Source organism: Sciurus vulgaris (assembly GCF_902686455.1).
Source record: "Sciurus vulgaris genome assembly, chromosome: 3".
In the NCBI taxonomy this organism is placed as follows: Eukaryota; Metazoa; Chordata; class Mammalia; order Rodentia; family Sciuridae; genus Sciurus; species Sciurus vulgaris.
Window position 1 is genome coordinate 111,999,914 of NC_136463.1, and position 20,746 is coordinate 112,020,659.

Genomic DNA, 20,746 nt, shown 5'->3' on the forward strand with positions numbered 1-20,746 from the left:
GACATCCTTGCCTTGTTCCTGATTTTAGAGGAAGTGTTTTCAGTTTTTCTTTCTCTGTTCAGTACTATGTGTACTTTGAGTTTTTAATATATATAGCCTTCAGAATGTTGAGGTAAGTTCTTTCTATCCCTATTTTCTCCATTTATGTTAAGTTTTAACATAAATGGGTGCTGGATTTTATAGAATTATTTTTTCTGCATCTTTTAAGATGATCATGTGATTTCTGCTCTGAATTCTATTTATATGATGAACTACATTTATTGATTTGTGTATGTTGAACCAACCTTGCATCTTTGGGATGAAACCCATTTGATCATGGTGTACTATCTTCTGAGTGTGTTTTTGAATGTGGTTTGATGATACCTTGTTAGGGATCTTTGCATCTATGTTCATAGGGGATATCAGTCTGTAGTTTGCTTTTCTCAATATGTATTTGTCTGATGTTGATATCAAGGTAATACTGGCTTCATAGAATGAATTAGGGAGTGTTCTCTCCATTTCTATTTCATGGAATAATTTGAGAAAGATTGGCATTAATTCTTTAAAGTTCTGATAGAACTTGACTGAGATTCCATCTGGTCTAGGTTTTTCTTTTATAAGGCTTTTAATTACTGCTACAATCTCATTGCTAGATGTTGGTCTATTTTAATTTTCTATTTATCATGGTTAAACTTAGATAGGAGTTATGCATCTAGAAATTTGTAAATACCCTTTTCAGTATATTGGAGTATAAATTTTCAGAACAGTTTTTCAAGATTGCATAAGTGTCTGTAGTGGTATCTTCTTTTTCTTCTCTAATTTTGTTGATTTGAGTCTTTCAGTTAATTTGGCTAAGGGTTTGTCAATATTCTTTATCTTTTCAGAGAACCAACTCATTGCATTAATCCTGTGTTTCATTTCTTATTCTTAATTTCATTAATTTTGACCCTGATTTAATTATTTCCTATCTTCTACTAGTTTGGGGATTTTTTTTTTTCTTTTTTAGAGCTTTGAGGTGTAACATTAGATTAATTTTTTGTGTTCTTTTTTTGGGGGGTATAGTACTGGAGATTAACTCAGGGGCACTTAACCACTGAGCCACATTCCCAGCCCTATTTTGTATTTTATTTAGAGACAGGGTCTCACTGAGTTGCTTAACCCCTCACCTTTGCTGAGGCTGGCTTTGAACTCATGATCCTCCTGTCTCAGGCTTCTGAGCCACTGGGATTACAGGCAAGTACCACATGCCTGGCATGTCATTTTTTTAAATGTAGGTACTTGATACTGTAAGCACTCCTCTTATAACTGCCTTTATACTGTCTCAGAGATTTGATATATTCTATATCTCTTATCATTTGTTTCTGAAAATATTTTACTTCTCCCCTGAAATCATCTATGATCCATCACTCATTTAAAATTGTATTATTTAACCTCCAGGCATTAAAATGATTCTGTTTTTTTTTTTTTCTTGGTATTGAGTTCTAATTTCTTTCCATTATGATCTGACAGAATGCAAGACATTATCTCTTTCTTTTTTTCATTTCCTAAGACTTGCTTTTAGTTTTACAGAATGTTCTATATGCCACTGAAAAGAAAGTGAATCTGCTTGTTGATAGTTGGAATATTTCATAGATATCTGTTACAATTGATTAATAGAATTTTTTAGTTCTAAAGAATGTTTGCTTAGTTTACATCTGGATGATCTATCTATTGGTGAGAAAGTTGTGTTGAACTTACCCAGTAGTATTGAAATGTGGGCTACTTGATTCTTCATATTGAGTGGGTTTTTCTTTTCTACATATGTAGGTGCACCAATATTTGGAACATAGTTATTTGCAAATATTATATCTTGTTATTGGATGATTTCCTTAACTAGTACGAGGTGACTTTTTTTTTTTTTTTTTTTGTCTCTTTTGATTATTCTGGCTTGAAGTCTACTTTGTCTGTGAGAGAAGCTTGTTCTGTTTGTTTTTACTGTCCATTTGCATGGTGTATATTTTTCCATACATTCACCTTCATCCTATGAGTGTCTGTCTATAGTGTGAGTCTTTTTTAAACAACATGTGATTCAGTCTTGTTTTTTAATCCATTCTGCCAATGTCTTTTAATTGGAGATATTAGAACACTTATATTCAGTGTTTTTATAGAAAGATGATTTTTACTTCCTGCAATTATTTTTTTCAAATGCATAATTCAGATTTGATTCTCCTTTAACTATTTTTCTAGTAAGATTCATTTATACACTGACTGTGATATTTCCTTTTCATTTCCTTTGCACAAAATATTTCACTGAGTATGTTTTGTAGTACTGGCTTAGTGTTTATGAATTATTTTGGTTTATGCTTATTGTGAATGTTTTTATTTCTTCTTCAATTCTGAAATATAGTTTTGCTATTTTGACGGCTATAATAATCTTGATTGGCGCCCATTTTCTTTTAGGGTGAGGCATATATTATTTCAAGTCCTCTTAGCTTTTAGCGTCCCAATTGAGAAATCAGTTGAAATACTAATTAGTTTACCTCTAAATGTGACCTGCCATTTTTCTCTTGCAACTTTTAAAATTCTATAATTCTTCTGTATTTTAAGAATTTTAGTTAAAATGTACTTTTGAGAGGATCTTTTTACCTTGACTATTTGAGGTTCTAAATGCCACTTGTATTTGGATTTTGGATTTCCATCATGTTCCTAAGGTTTGAAAATTTTACTGATATTATTTCTTTGAAAAAGTTGTATATTCCTTTAGTTTGTATTTCAATGCCTTCTTCTAAAACAGTGATTCTTATATTTGGTCTCTTAATGTAATCCCAAATTAATTAATTAATTTATTTATTTATTTATTTATTTATTTGGATTGGATCCAGGGAAGCTTAACCATTGAGTCACATATCAGCCCTTTTTTATTTTTTATTTTGAGATAGGGTCTAAGTTGTGGAGGCTGACCTCAAACTTGCAATCCTCCTACCTCAGCCTCCAGAGTTGCTGGTATTACAGAAAATGTACAACTGCATCTGGTGCAGATTTCTTTTTTTTTTTTTTTTAATTTTTTTTTTTTGTATTTAGCTTTTAATTATTTAAAGACTGCATTTTGATTCATTGTACACAAATGGGGTACATCATTTTGTTTCAATGGTTGTACACAATGTAAATTCATACCATTCATGTAGTCATACATGTACATAGAGTAATGATGTCTGTCTCATTCCACCATTTTTCATACCCCTTCTCTCTCATTTCTTTCTACACATTCTAAAGTTTCTCCATTATTCTCTCATTCCCCACTCCCCAACCCCATTATATATCATTCTCCACTTATCAGGGAAAACATTCGGCCTCAGTTTGTAGAGTGCTTGTCTTGCGTGCACAAAGCCCTGGGTTCAATCCCCAGCACCACCAAAAAGAAAAAAATAAACCAAAAAAAATATGGAGGCAGATTTCTTGTATTTTCTGTTCATGGTCTTTTAACAACCTTCGTTTATTGTCACCTTTACCTTCAACATTATATATTTGTCTTCAAGGCTCAAGAGTCTGTCATCTATGTGGCCTAATCTATTAAGGATGCTTTAAACTGAATTTTTAATTTGATTTATTAAGTCTTTCAATTCCAAGATTTCTATTTGATTCTTTTTCAGAATCTCTATCTCTTTTTTGAAATGATCTTTTGCTTCCTGTATTTTCTCATTTAGTTCATTACTTACAACTTCTCATTGAATGTTTTAACCCTGAACTTGGTAAATTCTTTCTCCTACATTTACTCTACTGTGTTTCAATGTTGTTGATGTTCTGTGGGCTATTTGAGGTGATTTGTTCCCTTGCTTTGTTCATATTGTTTGTATGTCTACCCATCTGCTGGGATAATTATTGATTCCATTGATGCAAGAGACCATTTAGTGAACTTCCTTCTTTTAAGTGCCCTAGGCTGGGCAAATATCCAGGTATTGATACTGTCACTCAGTGTGTATCTTCTGTTGTTCCCTGTATTTGTACCACTTTGAGAGAAGATACTAAAACCTATTATTGCAATCTATTCAGAGCAAAACCATGTTTTATAAACCTTACAGGATAAAATAATTAAAAATGTTCTCCACAGTTCCTCTAATACAGTTATGAAATTATAGTAATGTTTGGGAATATCTTAAACAATTTAATATCTATTAAAGATATTAAAATCACTGTTGTACTATGTAAGGGTTGAAAAAGGGAAGAGAGAAAAAATAGGCAAAGGGAAAAAATAATGAAAAAAGGTAGAAAAGAATAATTCATACCAGGATAAAAAGAAGAAGAAAATGAATGGAGGAGACTTTAGGCAGGAGCAGGGAATGCAAGAGCAAAAAAGAGAGACTAATAGGAGCAATTGTAAACCTGAGCTATGAAAACAAAGACAAAATGATTCCAGTTAATGTTTTAAAACAATAGAATGAGTTGAGGGCTGTAATATTGAATAATAGGAGAATATCTATTGATTCAATATAAAAAGTAGTATCTGTAAGCTCAAAATTGACTCCTGCCTGTGGAGTGTACCACCATTGTGCAAGGTTCTCCACTCACTGCTTGGAGTTATCTGCAGGAATTGCTTTCTGGGGACATACATGAAAATGAGACCTGACTTACCTACAACTCCAGGACTCACAGCTGTGGATCCCCTAGAGGCTGGGGCATAGGAGCTACTTCCCTAATTGCCATGGTTTTCTTGCCAGCCAGTGCTTATTGGTCAGTCCAGGGAGCCGAGCCTGTGTGTGTAGAGAGTGTTATGTCTGCTGGTTATTTCTGTTAGGTGTGGAGGCACAGGATGCAGGGCTCAGTGCTAGAGCTGACTGCTGTGGACTGCTGTATATCCACTTCCCTCCACAGGACTTCTTTAAAATGGTGTAGAGCTTGGTGGCTATCTGTAACTGTGCAATCTGTGAATTAGGCTCTCTGAGCATAGTTTGTGACACAGACACTACCACCCTGAGTAGAGCACTGGGGTACCATACCCCTGATTGGGGTAGAGTGTCACTTGGCCCACCTGTGTTGGACCTCCTACTACCAACAGTTATGAACAGCCTTGTGAGGGAACTTAAAAATTTGAATTTCAGTTCTTCAATTTAGATCAATTTAGATCTTCTGAATCAGAATCTTTGGGGAGTGGAGCCCAGAAGTACTCCATGTGATTCTGGTGCATACTGAAGGTAGAAAGTCATTGGGAAGCATAGTATTCAGCTAGTCGCCCAAGTAAAATTCTTGAGTTTGTTCTATTCTCCTTACCACACTCACCAAGAAATTCTAATCAATCACCATATGTTCTAAAACATCAAGTTTTCCCCTTTCTCTCTACTCTCTCTCTCCCTGTACCACTGAAATCCTTTTCTACCCACACCAACAGGTTCCTGGCACAATTTCAACCATGGGTCTGAGGCTCAGAGTTCCCTCCCCACCTCTGTCTCACAAAAATCATATTTTACAAACAATACAAACTTTTTTTTTTTACAAATATGACTGTAATTGAAGCCTGTAGGCCTTTGTTAGACATACTATGCAACTCAATGAAAATATATCAATTTGATTTTAGAGTCAATAGGATAGTTTACGCTGAGTTTGTTATTGGCTTCTACTTATATATTTTAAAGGGCGTGTTTGGTGGGCACTTTGTCTTTGCCCCCAAAGAGAAGTGCATCAAAGAGCTTCCATACAAGGAAGTGCACAGTGGCCTCAGACAGCCTGAGGCACCAGAGTACAAACCAGAGATTTTGCACTGACCTTGCCGATACCCTACTGACAGAACTCTAGTTTCTCCTTCAGACCAGAGAAGTTGGTATATGATTTCCTGGAGACCTGCAGGCTATCATAATGGCTCTGTTTTTTTCCCTGCCAAGAATGGTAAGAAGTCATAATCAAATTCATTTTTTAAAATAGGAATTGCTTTTATTCTTTCATGAAGCTATTTTCATAACAGTTTTATTGAGATATGAGACACATAGTGAGCTGCACATTTTTAAGTTGTACAACTTGATTCTAACGTTATGTATGTATCTATAAAACCAGTACCAGGATTAAGAAAATAAACACAAAACCTACAGTCTCTCAAAGTTACTATGAGCCCTTAAATGGGTTTTAAAAAAATCCACCAACAAATGGGCAAAAAATTTAAACAAAGAGCATGTATGGATGGAAATCAGTCAGTAGGGGAATAGAACTACAAAAGGATATCACTACGTATCCACAGAAATGACTAAATTTAAAAGGTTAAAAGTTAACGTGGAGAACTATGACTCTCATGGCCTGCTGTGGGAATGCTAAATAATATAAGCACTTTGGGAAAATTTTTGTCGGTTTCTTAAAAGTTAAACACACCTCACCATATAAAGAGAGTAGGTGGCATTTATATTTGTTTTTTAAGTGTATTCTCAGAAACTGTCTTTAATAAATGCCCGTTTCTTTAAAGTAGAAAATAGTTCAACTTCCATTGTCTTCCCTTTTAATTTAGAAAAATGGCTCCTAAAGAGAATGACACCTACAATTAAGGTTAAGGTTCATTCCATGTGTTATTAGACTGATTGAAAAGAGGGCAGAGAGTAGGTAGCATTCATCCTGATTGGTCTCCAGACCTGCATTGCCTACCGCCAACTCTCTCTCCATTCAGCTGCCTGCTCTCTATCCCAAAACCTGAGAGTGTCCAGGATTACAAAGCTCCTATACTTTGAAGGATAAAAATATAAAAGCTTGATTCACATGGGACTGCCACCACCCCGGCCCAGCCAACCATCTGTGCCTCTTTGCTTGCCAGTCCACTGTGAAATCCTGCCATATCCAGCAAATAGCAGTGGCTCACCCTTCACACTTCTGTGTCTTCCTACCTCGGTGCTCTGCGACTGTCCTTTCCTCAACCTGGGCTGTTCTTCTTAGGCTTCCTGCTCATGTAAGGTGAATTCACACTCGTCCATCAACACCACCAAGAAGCCTTTCCAAACATCTCCCAAAATTAGTAGTTTCAGTTTTTCCATGGTGATTCTAATATATTAATCACTGCCACTGATTTAGGGAAACTCAACATGTGATTCTTGATTGAAGTCTATCAGAATCATTCTACAGTCTAGTTAAAAATCCAGATTCCTGGACCCTACTGCACCCAACTTTAGAACTTCTGAGGGTAGAACACAGGAATCTATGTTTTAACAGTTTTTCACATGAAATTTATGATGGATAAAAAAATGAAAATAACTACATTAGACTATGGGCTTCAGCTGCTTTTTTTTTTTTTAATCAGAGTTACCCTGATATATTTATTCCAAAACCCATAATTAACTTAGAATATGAGTCACTAGTCTTGGACTCATTGACAACATGACCTCTAGGTACCTTCACACTTTCTGCATTCTAATAATTGGCACAGTTCTTGGTCCAAGGAAAACACTCAATGTTTAGTTGTTAAGTTGATTAAATTTTTCCTAATTAAGCTAAAATATTAAAAATGAAAATTTGGTAGGGACTTATGAAATAAAAAAAATTGAATTAGCTCCACTCAAAATCAATGAAAATAGGTCTATCACAATATACTGTCTTTCAAAAGTTAAGAGAACTTGTTTTCTTTTAGCTTAGGCTCAACTGAATATAACTTACCACTGATATGGGGAGTATACCTCAAAAGCAAAGGTCTATTGAAGAACATAGCAATCCTCATTCTCTGGGTCATAGGAAGTAAGTTAATTTCTTATTAACTTCCAAATATTATAAAAAGTAAACATATACCAGTGCTTAAATGGCTGCCAGAAGTACCAATCACTCCGCTTCTTTGGAAGAACTGTTTAAGATGAAATATTCTTTCCATTTGTATCTTTATGCTACCTGTGGTTTTGATAACTCCAGCCTTTAGAATTACAGTTTTCAAGCTTTATTCCTTTTCATGTAGAGTTTTTTCACAGAATAGTGTCATCCTGTTGATTAGAATTTATCTATTTTTCTGTAAAAAAAGAGAAAATTTCAAAGGAAAAAAATATCCAGGTTGAACAGATGAATGGATAAAGAAACTGTGGTATATATACATAATAGAATATTATTCAGCCATAAAGAAGAATGAAATTATGGCATTTGTAGATAAATGGATGGAATTGGAGAATATCATGCTAAGTGAAATAAGCCAAGCCCAAAAAACTGAAGGCTGAACGAATGTTTTCTCTGATGAGTGGATGATGATATATAACGGGGATGGGGGAGTGGGGTAGGAGAAGAATTTAGGAACTTTAGATTATGTAGAAGGAAATGAGAGAGAGAAGGGGGCAGGGGTATGAAAGATGGTGGAATGAGACAGACATCATTAATCTATGTACATGTATGATTAAACAAATGGTATGAATCTACAACGTACACAGCCATAGAAATGAAAAGTGGTACCCCATTTGTACACAATTAATCAAATGCAGTCTGTAAAAATAAAAAGCAAGTTTAAAAACATAAGAAAAAATAAAGGTATTTTAATATGCCTTTGGTTTTCCCAAATTTTCAAAATGAATATCATCTTTATACTATATTGCCTTTGACTCTAGTAACCAAATTTAAATCTAAATTGAAATTTATTCTGTGTATAGATGCCCAGACACCTGAACACCATATTTGAAGAGACTATCTTTTCCCCTTTCTGTGTTCTTGACCACTTTCTCAAACGTCAGTTGACTGTGAATGCGTCGCTTTAATTCTGGGCTCTCTATTCTAATCCATTGGTCTATGCATCTGTTTTTACAACAATATTGCACTCTCTTCATAACTATGGTTTATCACTGCTACATTAGGTCATGTGATGCCTCTGTCTTCATTTTCTTCCTCATGATTGCTTTGGCTAGATTGTTCTGTGGTACACATTAATTTGATGATTTTTTTTTTTCTATTTCTATGAAAAATGCCACTGGAATTTTGAAGAGATTGCATCAGATCTATATGTCACTTGGGGTAGTGTGGACATTTTAACAATGTTAATTCTTCTTATTCGCGAACACAGGATATCTTTTGATCTGTTTGTCTTCATTTTCTTTCATCAATATTTTATAGTTTTAGGTGTACAAATCTTACCCCTCCTAGGTTAAATTTATTCCTTAAATTTTTTTTATATTATTGTTAATAGGATTATTTGCTCAATTTATTTTTGGATAAAATCAACTCAAAATTGTTTAAAACCTGAAACATAATACCTGAAACTTTCAAACTACTAGAAAAAAAAAACAGGAGAAAGCTTCTCGACATTTGTCTGGGCAATGACTTTCCAGACATTACTCCAGAAGCACAGGTAACAAATAAAAGATAAATATGACTGCAGCAAACTAAAAAGCTTATACACAGCAAAGGAAACTAGTCCACAGGGTGACAAGACAACCTGGGAATGGGAGAAAATACTTGCAAATCATACTAGATAAGGAGTTATCCAAAATACATAGCTATGTTTAATGGGAGTGTACTAATTAACAAGAACAACAAAAAACTCAATAACAAGTAAACAAACACCCCAATTTAAAAAAGGGTAAAAGGTCCTGAGTAGTTATTTTTCAAAGAAGATCTTTAAGTGACCAACAGATATCTAAGCAAATCTCAATATCACTAATCATCAGAAAAGAGATATCTTTATTCCCATGTTCATGACGGCACTATTCACAATAACCTGAAACAGAATCAACCTATGTCCATCAATACATGGATGGATAAAGAAAATGCAGTACTGGAAGATTACTCAGACTTTTAAAATAAGGAACTCCTGTCATTTGCAACAGTACGATGAATTTGGAAGACATTATGTTAAGTGAAATAAACTAGGCACAGGAAAACAAACAACATATGGTCTTACTTATATGTTTCATCTAAAAGTCAAACTCATAGAGATAGATAGTAGAATGGTGTTTACCAGAAGCTGGGGGTCAGAACATTGGAGACACAATCAGAGTACAGAATTTTAGTTATATGGGATAAATAAATTCTGGAAAGCAAATGTATACCATGATGACTACAGTTAATCATGCTGTATGGTATGTTTGAAACTTTATGATCTAGTCTGAGGAAATTAAATGTCAAGGTTAAATGAGATAATTAATGTTAAGTGACTAGTCTAGTGGCAGGTGCTCAGAAAATTCTCAATAAATAGTTGTTATTGATATAATTATCCTGACTGCCAGCACATAAAATAGAGGGCAAATCCTCCTACTTTTATACTTGATAGAAAAAGAAACTAAAAATACATTTTAATTTTTTTATTACAAATCTGGAGTCAGAATGTAACTAAAATAATCCAGGCAAAGGCCTCTCTAGAATTATTTTATACCTCCAGATTTTCATACTATTATCCACTCCAACAAAGTATGTGCAGATTCTTGAGAATTTGATCAACAAAAGCTCCCTGCATTCCACCATTTGGAAGGGACAAGTCAGTCTCTCCAACTGCAGAGTACCCCAAATAACCAACTACTTTATGTGTTTAGTTTTCTGCTGCTCACATGGAAACTAATCCAACTGAAGAGCATCCCTTTGGCAATGTGGTATACTGATTTCTGTTAAAGGTAGAATAACTAAATTTTCTTATTTCTGTTCTTTTTAACCTGTACTTGATCTGAAATATGAAACATCAAATGTGTCCAGAAACAGATGAGTAAGTGGGGTGATGTACGACCAGCAAGACCAGCAGAAATTACCACTAGATCCCTGAAGAATCGAAGTGCTGAGTCTGTAATATTGCTATACGTGATTTCTTCCATTCTTACAGATTCCTGTAGACTCAGTAGGGGAACAGACAGGGGAGAGATCCTTTGGGAGCTCTCTCACGTATAACATATCCACAGTTACTTGGCTACTCATGGCCAAGTCAATACTTTGGAACAAGTCTATCAGTTCACTCTTCTGTTCCTCAGGATTTGGTCAATGTTTCTTTTCCCTTCTATAGTGTTCATATGTCATTCTAAATTGTATGTCAAAGAGACTGAAGGTTAAGGCAGAGTTAAGTTTCTTTACCCATGGTAGAAAGACAGAAAGACTCCCCCTTTAATTTTTTTAACATGTTCTTTCTAGCAGCAAATAATTTGTGTTTTGATATACAAGGACAAACCAGAGAGAGAGGAAAAATATATTGTTCTTAGGTCAAATGAATGTGCAAGAGAAATAATATATTTCAAGCAGTATTTTTAAGCTGTCAAGCATAGTAAGGATGTAGGAAGCACTGACTTTTCTGACAAGAGTTGATTAACTCCAACAGCAAAGCTATTTGAGGTGGAGATACGGTTGGACAAGACTTGAATCTCAGAGAGTAAAATATTTACAAAGCGTTCTATTTTCATGTTTAAAATAATATTATAAAGTCACCTATGTAACCATGATACTAAAAGATTATCACTTTAGTTTGGAGTATGGATTGTAAATAATTGTTGATGTTGTTCTACTGACTGGTGTTTCAGGTCATTATGGGCAAAGACAATATCATTTCCTCATGTTTAGGGCATGAATTCTCAATGAATAATTGTCATTGAGTGAATCCGTAATAAAAAGAAATTGAAGTGGCAACAATAAAATAAAGAACTCTGACACACTTCTTGCCCATACCTCTAATCATGCTAGTCATAGTCTTTGGTCTCATTTTTGGGACGAGCTTGTATATTGCTTGCCATTAACACCCCAAACATGGAAGCAAACCATCAGTGACAATATTAATGACAGTGGCTATTATTTACAGGGTACATTCCATATAAAAAGAATTCTAAATTATTTTCTCCAATTTTCACATTAATACTCAAAGTAGAAATTGTTATGTCCCACATAAATTAACTCCCCTGCATGGTCATACAGCTAGAGAGCAGTCCTCTACAGTGTGTTATCTTTCTATTGATTGATCTAAGTATTGAGTGAGATATTCAATGGAAAAAAACAAAGTGCTTGAGACATGTTGCGTATGTACACATGTACACACACACACACACACACACACACACACACACACACACCTGTGCTAAACCAAAGCTTCTAGTCATGCTGGTTCTCACAAACATGTGCTTCCTCCAAAGTACTGTGCTCTGCCTTTACTTCTATAATTTTTGCTAGTTTGCCTTCATCACTCAACTATTATTTCTTTTCTAGACCACAATAAGAGCACAGATAATTGTGTGCTACTGACTGGTGTTTTTAGGTCATTATGGGCAAAGACAATATCATTTCCTCATGTTTAGGGCATGAATTCTCAGTGAATAATTGTTTGCAGATAGCGAGCTTCTTTAAAATCATCCATACTTACCAAAACTAAACTAGGTCCCCATTTAAAAAATCCTTTCTCTCCTATATGTGTTGCATATAACAATGCACAACATGTGCCTACTTGTCTGTGTCTCCTAATAACCTGCAAGGGCCTCAGGATAGCATTATGTTCTTCAAGGATAAGCATTGTGTCCTTCAAGAGCTCACACAAGGCCTGAGCCTTGAAACATTCTCAACTGACATTGGATGAAAAGATGAATAGAAGAGGTAGACAGGAAGGAAACATTTGAGCTCCCAGTGGATCTTCCCCCCATGTGGCTATTTCAAGGCAGAGTGATCAGGCACTGAGTAGACAGGAGAAAAAGGGAATTAAGAACCACGTTACCATAGCTGCATTATCTGGGTTCCCTCTCTGGGGCAAAGTACAAACTTAAAGACCAAATCTGTAGACAGCATAATTACATTGCCTTTCCCTCCCAAGTCTTTGGGAACCCACCAAGTTTACCACAAAGCATGCATGCTAGATCTTCGCAAATAAATATCAGTGCAGTCTGAAGATCACTCAGACTTCTTCAGAGAATATTGCTCCTGAGCAGTGTTTCTCAAACTTTCTGCACGATCTTTATAACTAGTAACGTTAAAATGTACACTCTGATTCAGTTGTTCTAGGATCCATACTTATTAGATTTTACTCTGAGAAGGAATTTTATAAAAAATTATGGGCTGTAGTAGTCAACATTCTCCAGAGAAATAGAAACAATAGGATGAATAGATGATTGATAGATAGATAGATAGATAGATAGATAGATAGATAGATAGATAGATAAGAGGAGATATATAAAGGTAATTGACTCACAATTATGGAGGCTGAGAAGTTCCCACAATATGCTGTCTACAAGCTGTAGGACCAGGGAAGTTAGTGACATGGCTCAGTTCAAATCCAAATGCCTCCAGACAAAAAGAACAATGTCTCATTCTCACTCTGGCCAGAGGCCTAAGGAGCTAGGGGATTCACTGGACCAAGTCCCAGAGTCCAAAGGCCAGAGAACTTGGAGTTCTGATGTTCAAGCAGGAAAAATGGACATTCCATCTCAAAGAGGAAGCAAATTTGCCTTTCCTCTGTCTTTTTAGCTACCCAAGCTCTCAACCAATTGATGCTGCCTGCCCTGCCCATATTGGATGGAGGAGGATCTTCCTTCTCAGTCCATAGGTTCAAATGCCAATCTCATCCAGCAACACCTCACAGTAAAGAAATAGGCTTTGCCAGCTGTCACAGTAGCCCTAGCCCAATCAAGGTGACATGCAAAATTAAACATTGCATGGGCAGTGTTCAAAATACAAAACAAAATAAAAAATGAACTGGACATGTGGAGCATACCTGTAATCCCAGCAGCTTGAAGACTGATACAGGAAGATTACAAAGTTCAAGCCAGCCTCAGCCACTTAGCAAGGGCCTAAGCAACTTGACAAGACCCTGTCTCTAAATAAAATATTAAAAAGGGCTGGGGATGTGGCTCAGTGTTTAAGTGCCCTGGTTCAATTTCCAGTAGCAAAAAAAAAAAAAAAAAGTGCAATGCCAGATCAACCATCACTTTATTTTTTTTTAATCAGAGCATTAGGGTTATATATATAGTAGTGGAGTTCATCCAGACAACACAACATATGCATGAAAATTGATTTAAGCTCATGAGCCCCCTTTTCCCCTCCCATCCCCTGCCCCCTGCTCTCACTTCCTTTACTAGACTTCCTTTCTACCTCCTCCTTATTAATCAGAGATTGGAGAAACTCCTGCTAAGTGATTTTTATGTAAAGTCTGTGTGGGAACCACTGTTCTATCAGTTTCCCACAGTCACTCAGAATCTAGTCCAAGTCCTGGTACAATCCCCAAACTGTTCATGACGATCCATAACCAGATAATTAATGAAATCGATAATGTCATTCAAGTTGCTATAACAAAATATCATAGCCTGAGTGACTCATAATCAATATCAATTAATTTTTCAGAGTTCTGGAGGCTGGCAAGTCCAAGATGAAGGCACCAGAAAATCTGGTGACAGGTAAGGCCTCTTTCCTTGTCCCAAAAGGTACCCTCTTGCTGTATCTTCTCTTGGCCAAAGGGCAAGGCAGATCTCTGGGGTCTCTGTTATAAGGACACTATTCCCATTCATGTGGGCTTCTCATAATCTAATCAATTCCCAGATGCTTCACATTCTAAACTATATCATTGGTGATTAGGTTTTCAACATATGAATTTGGTAGGATTGCAAACCTTCCAGACCATAGTCAAGTGTCTACAAACTTTTATAGCAATATGACAAATTAAGTTTGTGTCTGTTAAGTTCAGATCTTTAAAAACAGATGGATTGGTGAGAAAAGATGGTTGATTTACAAATAAATACTTTCATAGCCCCTCCAGGAAATCTTCTGAATAACTAAACATCCACCTCCAATAGTGAGTATATGCTGGGCCCCTTCTTAAAGTTATTAATGTCTTAAAGATAAAACATTAAGGTCAGGGATGAATTGCTCAGGGAGAGCGCTAGAGCACCTGGGTACCACAGGGTTAAAGAGCAGGAGTGGGGTAGGTGGGGTTACAAACCGGGAACACATGCCCTCCAAGTTAGATAGCTTGCTTTCTGTTTAATTGCCCTTAAAACACACACACTCGCTCACGTAACAAGGAAGGTGAGAGCTGAATGAAGTTTTCTGGGTAATGGCTTGAAATGTTTTCCTTATGAGAAGTGGTGTTGAGTTACAGCGAGCAGCCGAGAACTGGGAGGAGAGAAGCAGCAGCCCCAACCCGGCCCCACCTTTTCTTGGGCTTGTAAGAAGGTGGACATGGGCTCACAGAGACGAGACGATGTGATATGTTGAACTGTCCTGTGGCTGCAATTGACTGCTCCCGGAGTGACCTGAGGCCAGTGTTTTACCAGGGCTTAGCCAGGGCCAGCGGAGCAGGCACAGATGCGCTGCGTGTGAAATGCCACGCAGGCAGAGACTGACAAGCGGTAGGAGCTGAGCTTTCCCCCTGGACTGCTGTGTCCTGGTGTGTTCAGGGGAGGGGGTGCTTTCTGGCAACTCTGCTGCTGCTGCTGCTGCTGCTACTGCTACTTATCTCTTTCTCCACTCCAGGTAAGCAGACTCAACAGGGAGGGCCGGCTGCAAGGGAAGCCTTTTGTACAATGAACAAGCTCCGAAAGTTTTTCCGGGAAGTGGGCGAGTCTTGGCATTTATATTTGTGGCTTCTGTCATCTGGCTACTCTTGACATGGCAGCTCTCCGCCTCTCATTCAGTGAAGATCAACACTCAGCTCCTCAAGGAAGATATCGTGAGGAGGGAGCAGATAGGATTCCAGAGTGCAGCCAGACCAAATGAAGATCCTTTACAACAGCATCAAAGAGATGAGACCTCCCCAGAGGGGACATGGGAAAGGGGCTTGGGGCAAGACCCTTTTTAGAAAGACTGAGGACAGTGTGCACAAGTTTGAGGATCACTTGGATCAAACACAGAGCATAAGAAAAATGAAGACACCCTGGGAAGGGACAAAGTTGTACCTTTGTGGTTTCCTGCACATCTACAGACCCTCACAGGGACACTTTATCAAGCAGAAGATGGAGGGAGAGACAGCAACCCTGAAATGTCCTCTCGTCAGGTGACATCAAAGCAGACAAATAGCTCCGAGGGCTCAGAAAACCCCATTCATAGTGGCAAGAGGAACTCCACTGGTCAAATATCAGTGCACACAGGGACCTGTCAGTATTAAAAAGCAGGCCAGAGGAGTCATAATCTCAGCAGTGACACTTCAAAAACCAGCAACTGAAAGGAACCAGAATATGACCATTAATCTTAGATCAAGCAGCAATCACAAGCAGTAGCAAATGAGAGGACACACCCTGGCAGCCCCTCAGTGCCCATATCTGGGAAAGCCATAGCCTTAAAAAAAACTGAGACTCAGAACAAAGAACTAAATGCAAATAACACAAAGTCAATAAGAGTCTTCCTTTTTTCAAGTTCATTGACGGTTCCAATCACTTAAAGAAGCCTTCTATGAATGAGACACCATTGGAGGCTTGCCAAAGCATGTTGGAGTCAAAGTGGCTCAGGGGAAGAGTCTTGACTTCCCTGAAAGCCATGTTGTGATTATAACTAAGGATGAGGAACAAAGGACAAACACCAAAGAGATTTCCAACTCTAAAACCCAAACTGTATTTCCTAAAGTATTGGGTGGAAGCCAGGGTAAACATGTTCCAGGAACAGGAGCGAGGCATCTTTCCCTTCACTTGATTTACAGGGAACAACAGTGTCTCAAACCAGAAAAGCCTTCGCTGGGGCACTGGAGACAGCAGAATCACTTGACTGCCAAGGCACAGTCTGCGGAAACCACAACCAAGTCACACAAAAGCCCCTCTACCTGAACACCATGGGATGCACCATGTGTTACGAGTAGATGTGACACTTTCTCCAAGAGACCTTAAAGCTCCAGGTCAGTTTGGACGTCCTGTGGTTGTTCCCCCTGGAAAGGAGAAAGAGGCAGAATGGAGATGGAAAGAAGGAAACTTCAATGTCTACCTTAGTGATCTGATCCCAGTGGACAGAGCCATTGAAGACACAAGACCTGCAGGGTAAGACCCATTCTCTTCTTTCTTCATTCCCATGTATTTGAGCTCATATACACAAACATTTATTTCTAGATAATTTTGTGTGAATTTTGGTCACTTGGAATTAGAGTGACCATTAGTAATCATTAGATACTATCCAAATAGTCTACCATTCACGAAATGAAAATTTCTGATATCAGCACATGCACTGTGTTCTCTTTCTAAACTTATTTCTCTGGCCCTCACCCTATTAGCTCAGGATCCATTTTCTCCTCTGTCTTGAAAAGCTATTAAAATTATTAGATGAATTCAACACACAATAAGGTATATGTGAATGGTGGCGCTTGAAGTGTAACTCCATCAAAACACTAACGTTGGAGTAACTTCTCAATTTTGGAAATTTTAACTATTGGAAAGTTTGTCCAAAGTATATCTGTGAAATGAGCACAGATAAGAATTCTAAACCTCCTTAGAATCATACCTTAACCAGCAGAATTCTGCCTAATCATGAGTAGAGATATTCATAACAGTAAGGGAAGAAGTGACTTTACTCCCTAAAATTTAATGTTCTTTGTCAGTGAAGATGGTAGACATTTCAGGAGTTCTGTTATACAGGAATAATAGTGCTGGGGAAGGTCCATCAATGACTAGCAAGCAACTGCAGGTGCTACAAGAACATAGTACAGCAATCACTTTTATCTGTAGAATTTCACCATTTAGGAAGAGCCTATGTACACATGGGAGAACATCACAAAAGCCCTGGAATGGAGGGTCAGGTCTTATAGTTCAAATGAAGGGATGAGGGTCTCCTGAAGTTATGTCACTTTCCTGGAGTAGTGCAGCTCTATTACAGCCCAATGCACCCGCCTGAACCAGTTCCCCAAGAAATTCCTGTAACTCCATCATCCGGAGCATCAAATCACAGATATTTGATCTGAATCAAATAGTTTGGTTTCTGGCTCTTCCTGGCCCACTTATATAAGTGAGGGTAGGCTGTAGCCATATGTTCACTCCATTGATGGATAACACAGTCTGAGTATGCCTTGATGTGCAGACAATGTTTCTCTGGAAGTTAGAATTAGGGGATGGCAAGATTGAGACATGGCACATGTAGTGGGTTAACAGTGGCTCTGTTTGGCTTCTGTAGAAAGCTCTACTTTGTGATCTAGGTAGTTGGGGTACAGTTCATTCAGTTTACTAGGAGGAATGCACGGATAGCTGAATCTTACTCACCTTAAAAGAGGAGCACTTCAATGTGATGTCAGCTATTGAGGTCATTATCAACCTCTTAGCCTCAACCACATACTAACTGCCTGCTGAGACCAAGGACTGTTTCATTCATATTCCTTACTTTGGTGATATTCACAGCCTTAAGGGGAACACAAACGTTCTTACAAGGTTCTCAGGAAACTGAGACCCTGCAACTGGCATTGTCAGTGATGATAAAGCCAGTAATACAACAGAAATGATTACAATTTATACCCAAAATTATGCTGTACTTTTTCATCTTTTGCTGATCTCCCCTACTACCACCAAGAAAAGGATCTTACAAATCATATTGGGCCAGGTTTACTCTGATATCTGTATACCACAGGGCTTGCATATGCCAGTTTTGAACATAAATGCCAGGGAATAAAGTAGTTATAAAAGCAGCTTCATTTTAATATGCCCTCAGTGGCCCTTGCAGACTGCTCTGGAGTCTGGGGAGAAATCAGACAGTACAGAAGCACAAGGTCCGGCTCCAAACTGGAGAAAGGACCAGTGTGTGGGCCAAAAGCAGGCAATAATGATGCTATCATTCATGTGATTTATTGAAGGCTCAATGACTACCAGTGCTTGTTAGTTTCTCTAATTTGTTCTGTGGAAGTGCTGCATTGCAGCCCAGGAAAGTCACAGTTGGGCTCTGTCTTCCGGAGAAAGTTGCCCAACCATAGCAGAAATTAACATGCATGCTTAAGAGGATGAGTCAGAGAGCACATGGCCAGGCCCCTCCCTCTTAGCACACAACCCACCTTGGCTAAATACAAGCAAGCTCTGGACAAGACACCTGACAAATGCTCTACTCCAATAGAATGGAGGAGACAGACCAACCAGGAGGGAGACTAAAATGGAACTCCCCAAAGTATTTCTAGCTCTTTTGTGTCATTCTTACTTGAAAAGGATACTTTCTTTTTTGTTTTGTTTTGTTTTTCTCTTCCTTTTCCCAAACACTCTGACTATAATTATGTGCATATTATACATTCACATATAAACCTTGGAAGAAAATGCAAATGAGAACTTTTGGTTCATTGTATAGGTAAAATTTGAAGTTTTTAACTGATTTTATTAATTTTTAGCCTTGCTCAAAATGCATTTGAGATGTCTTACCAGAGCACACAATATGATTTTAATATAATAGATTTTAAACATCACCATAAGGATAAATTGTTCTAAAATATATATGTGTGTGTGTGTGTGTGTGTGTGTGTGTGTGTGTGTGTGTGTGTTTGACAGAGAGAGAGACAGACAGAAAGAGAGAGAGAGAAAGAGAGAGAGAGAGAGAGATCTATAAAAACATGGGCCTTAAAATTAGCTCCAGTAACAGCCTACTGCAACTTGACATCCAAGAGTTTTGGGGAGTATCTTCCTTACTGACTTTTATATTTTCCCTGAATCCATCATTATAGATTAATTAACACAGCAACTAGCATACCATAAGCATTCATTGAATATAGAATTGAAAAAAGAATAAAAATCAAATATTTGCTATCTTTATTTAAATTCACTTCCCCTTGGTAAAGATAATAACTAGTTATAAATTAATAACATATTGAGAATGAATTATCCAAATTATTAGAGCAAAGGATATCTTTAATAGGCAAGGTTGCCAGGATCATAATATCCCCCTTTTAGTTCTAGAATCAGATTCTCTCTTCCAAACCTGCTCTCCCCTCCTTTCCCTCCCGAGTCCCAAAGAACCATCCTAAAATGTTGAGAGGCACTCCTAGAGACCTTTCCACAAGCACAGTGCTGCTCACAATATCCGTTCCGGTGCTGCCCATGTCTCTTGCCTGTGGTGGGCTCTCACGTGAGGCACATGCCGTTTCTTCAGGAGGAGCTCCCAGCACAAGGAAAGTCCGTCTCTTGGCCCTCGCCTACACATTATGCTCATCCCCTCACCCTGGTATATTTGATGATTCATCTCTTTCTGCAGCCTCCCTCCCAAAGCTTACACAGCCCTCCTCACTTGCTCTCCATACATGCTGATTCAACAATGCCCTGAAGTCCATCTGGGGTCTACCTCCACCTGGACCATGACATGACTGTGACCTCTAAATTCCAAAGAGGCTTAACATAGTAGGCAGCCCTCCTGGTTACTGAAACCCCTTGGTTGTGTTTTCACTAACTAGAGGCTCCAGCATTTCCCTCTTAGTAAAATTATAAACTTCGACGCTTAACTTCATGTTGTACTCCCTTATCCCTGAACACAGTGCCATGCACTCCAAAGACTCAGATTTGCACCATGCAGATTTAAAAGGTATGTTTCTCTGAGTAAATGAGAAATAGAAATTCAAGTAAAGCTTGCAATGCCATTTTATAAATCAATAATGACTTCCTAATTATTCCTTTTAATATATAGCATATATTATCTGATATAACATAAATAAACCCTGTTTAACACTATGATTTATGAAGTTACATTTATTCTTTAGTTCATATTTTGTTGTTGTTTTGGTTTTTAGGTTGAATGTTTGAATTTTAAGGGAGAAAAAAATCGATTTTGTTCATAAGAGTGTTTCAAGTCAGTAAGGACAGCACAACTTTATCTTTGCTTAGAAAATTTATTTATTTATTTTGGTACCAGCCTTGAACCCAAGGATCCTTAACCACTAAGCCACATCCCCAGTGCTTTTTCATATCTTATTTAGAGACAGTATCTCACCTAGTTGCTTAGGGCCCCCCTAAGTTGCTGAGGCTGACTTTGAACTCTCCATCCTTCT

The 20,746-nt window shown here is 37.6% G+C and overlaps 2 protein-coding genes across 17 annotated transcripts in view; one reads left to right on the forward strand and one right to left on the reverse strand.

Moving 5' to 3' along the window:
• Positions 1 to 13,589, reverse strand: part of LOC306656522 (uncharacterized protein) — a 222,069-nt gene extending 208,480 nt beyond the window's left edge. For 8 of the 16 annotated variants that reach the window (XR_013762533.1, XR_013762534.1, XR_013762535.1 and 5 more), the window contains exon 1: positions 7,705 to 7,909. Coding sequence is in view for 6 of the 16 variants with exons in the window: in XM_079131838.1 (XP_078987964.1) it covers positions 13,025 to 13,094 (70 nt within the window). In the remaining 10 variants the exon portion in view is untranslated. Of the gene's footprint in view, positions 1 to 5,715; positions 5,824 to 7,704; positions 7,916 to 13,024; positions 13,174 to 13,546 lie in introns of those variants that run through there. The other 8 variants (XM_079131838.1, XM_079131839.1, XM_079131837.1 and 5 more) reach the window with 3 other exon arrangements.
• A 1,254-nt stretch (positions 13,590 to 14,843) lies between these two features.
• GALNT5 (polypeptide N-acetylgalactosaminyltransferase 5) overlaps positions 14,844 to 20,746 on the forward strand; it is a 50,074-nt gene continuing 44,171 nt past the window's right edge. The window contains 15 exon segments of the mRNA XM_079131764.1: positions 14,844 to 15,372; positions 15,375 to 15,428; positions 15,431 to 15,465; positions 15,467 to 15,520; positions 15,522 to 15,701; positions 15,704 to 15,852; positions 15,854 to 15,939; positions 15,942 to 15,973; positions 15,975 to 16,017; positions 16,020 to 16,142; positions 16,145 to 16,225; positions 16,228 to 16,410; positions 16,413 to 16,506; positions 16,508 to 16,550; positions 16,552 to 16,790. Coding sequence (XP_078987890.1) covers positions 15,351 to 15,372; positions 15,375 to 15,428; positions 15,431 to 15,465; positions 15,467 to 15,520; positions 15,522 to 15,701; positions 15,704 to 15,852; positions 15,854 to 15,939; positions 15,942 to 15,973; positions 15,975 to 16,017; positions 16,020 to 16,142; positions 16,145 to 16,225; positions 16,228 to 16,410; positions 16,413 to 16,506; positions 16,508 to 16,550; positions 16,552 to 16,790 — 1,418 coding nt within the window. The 5' untranslated portion in view covers positions 14,844 to 15,350.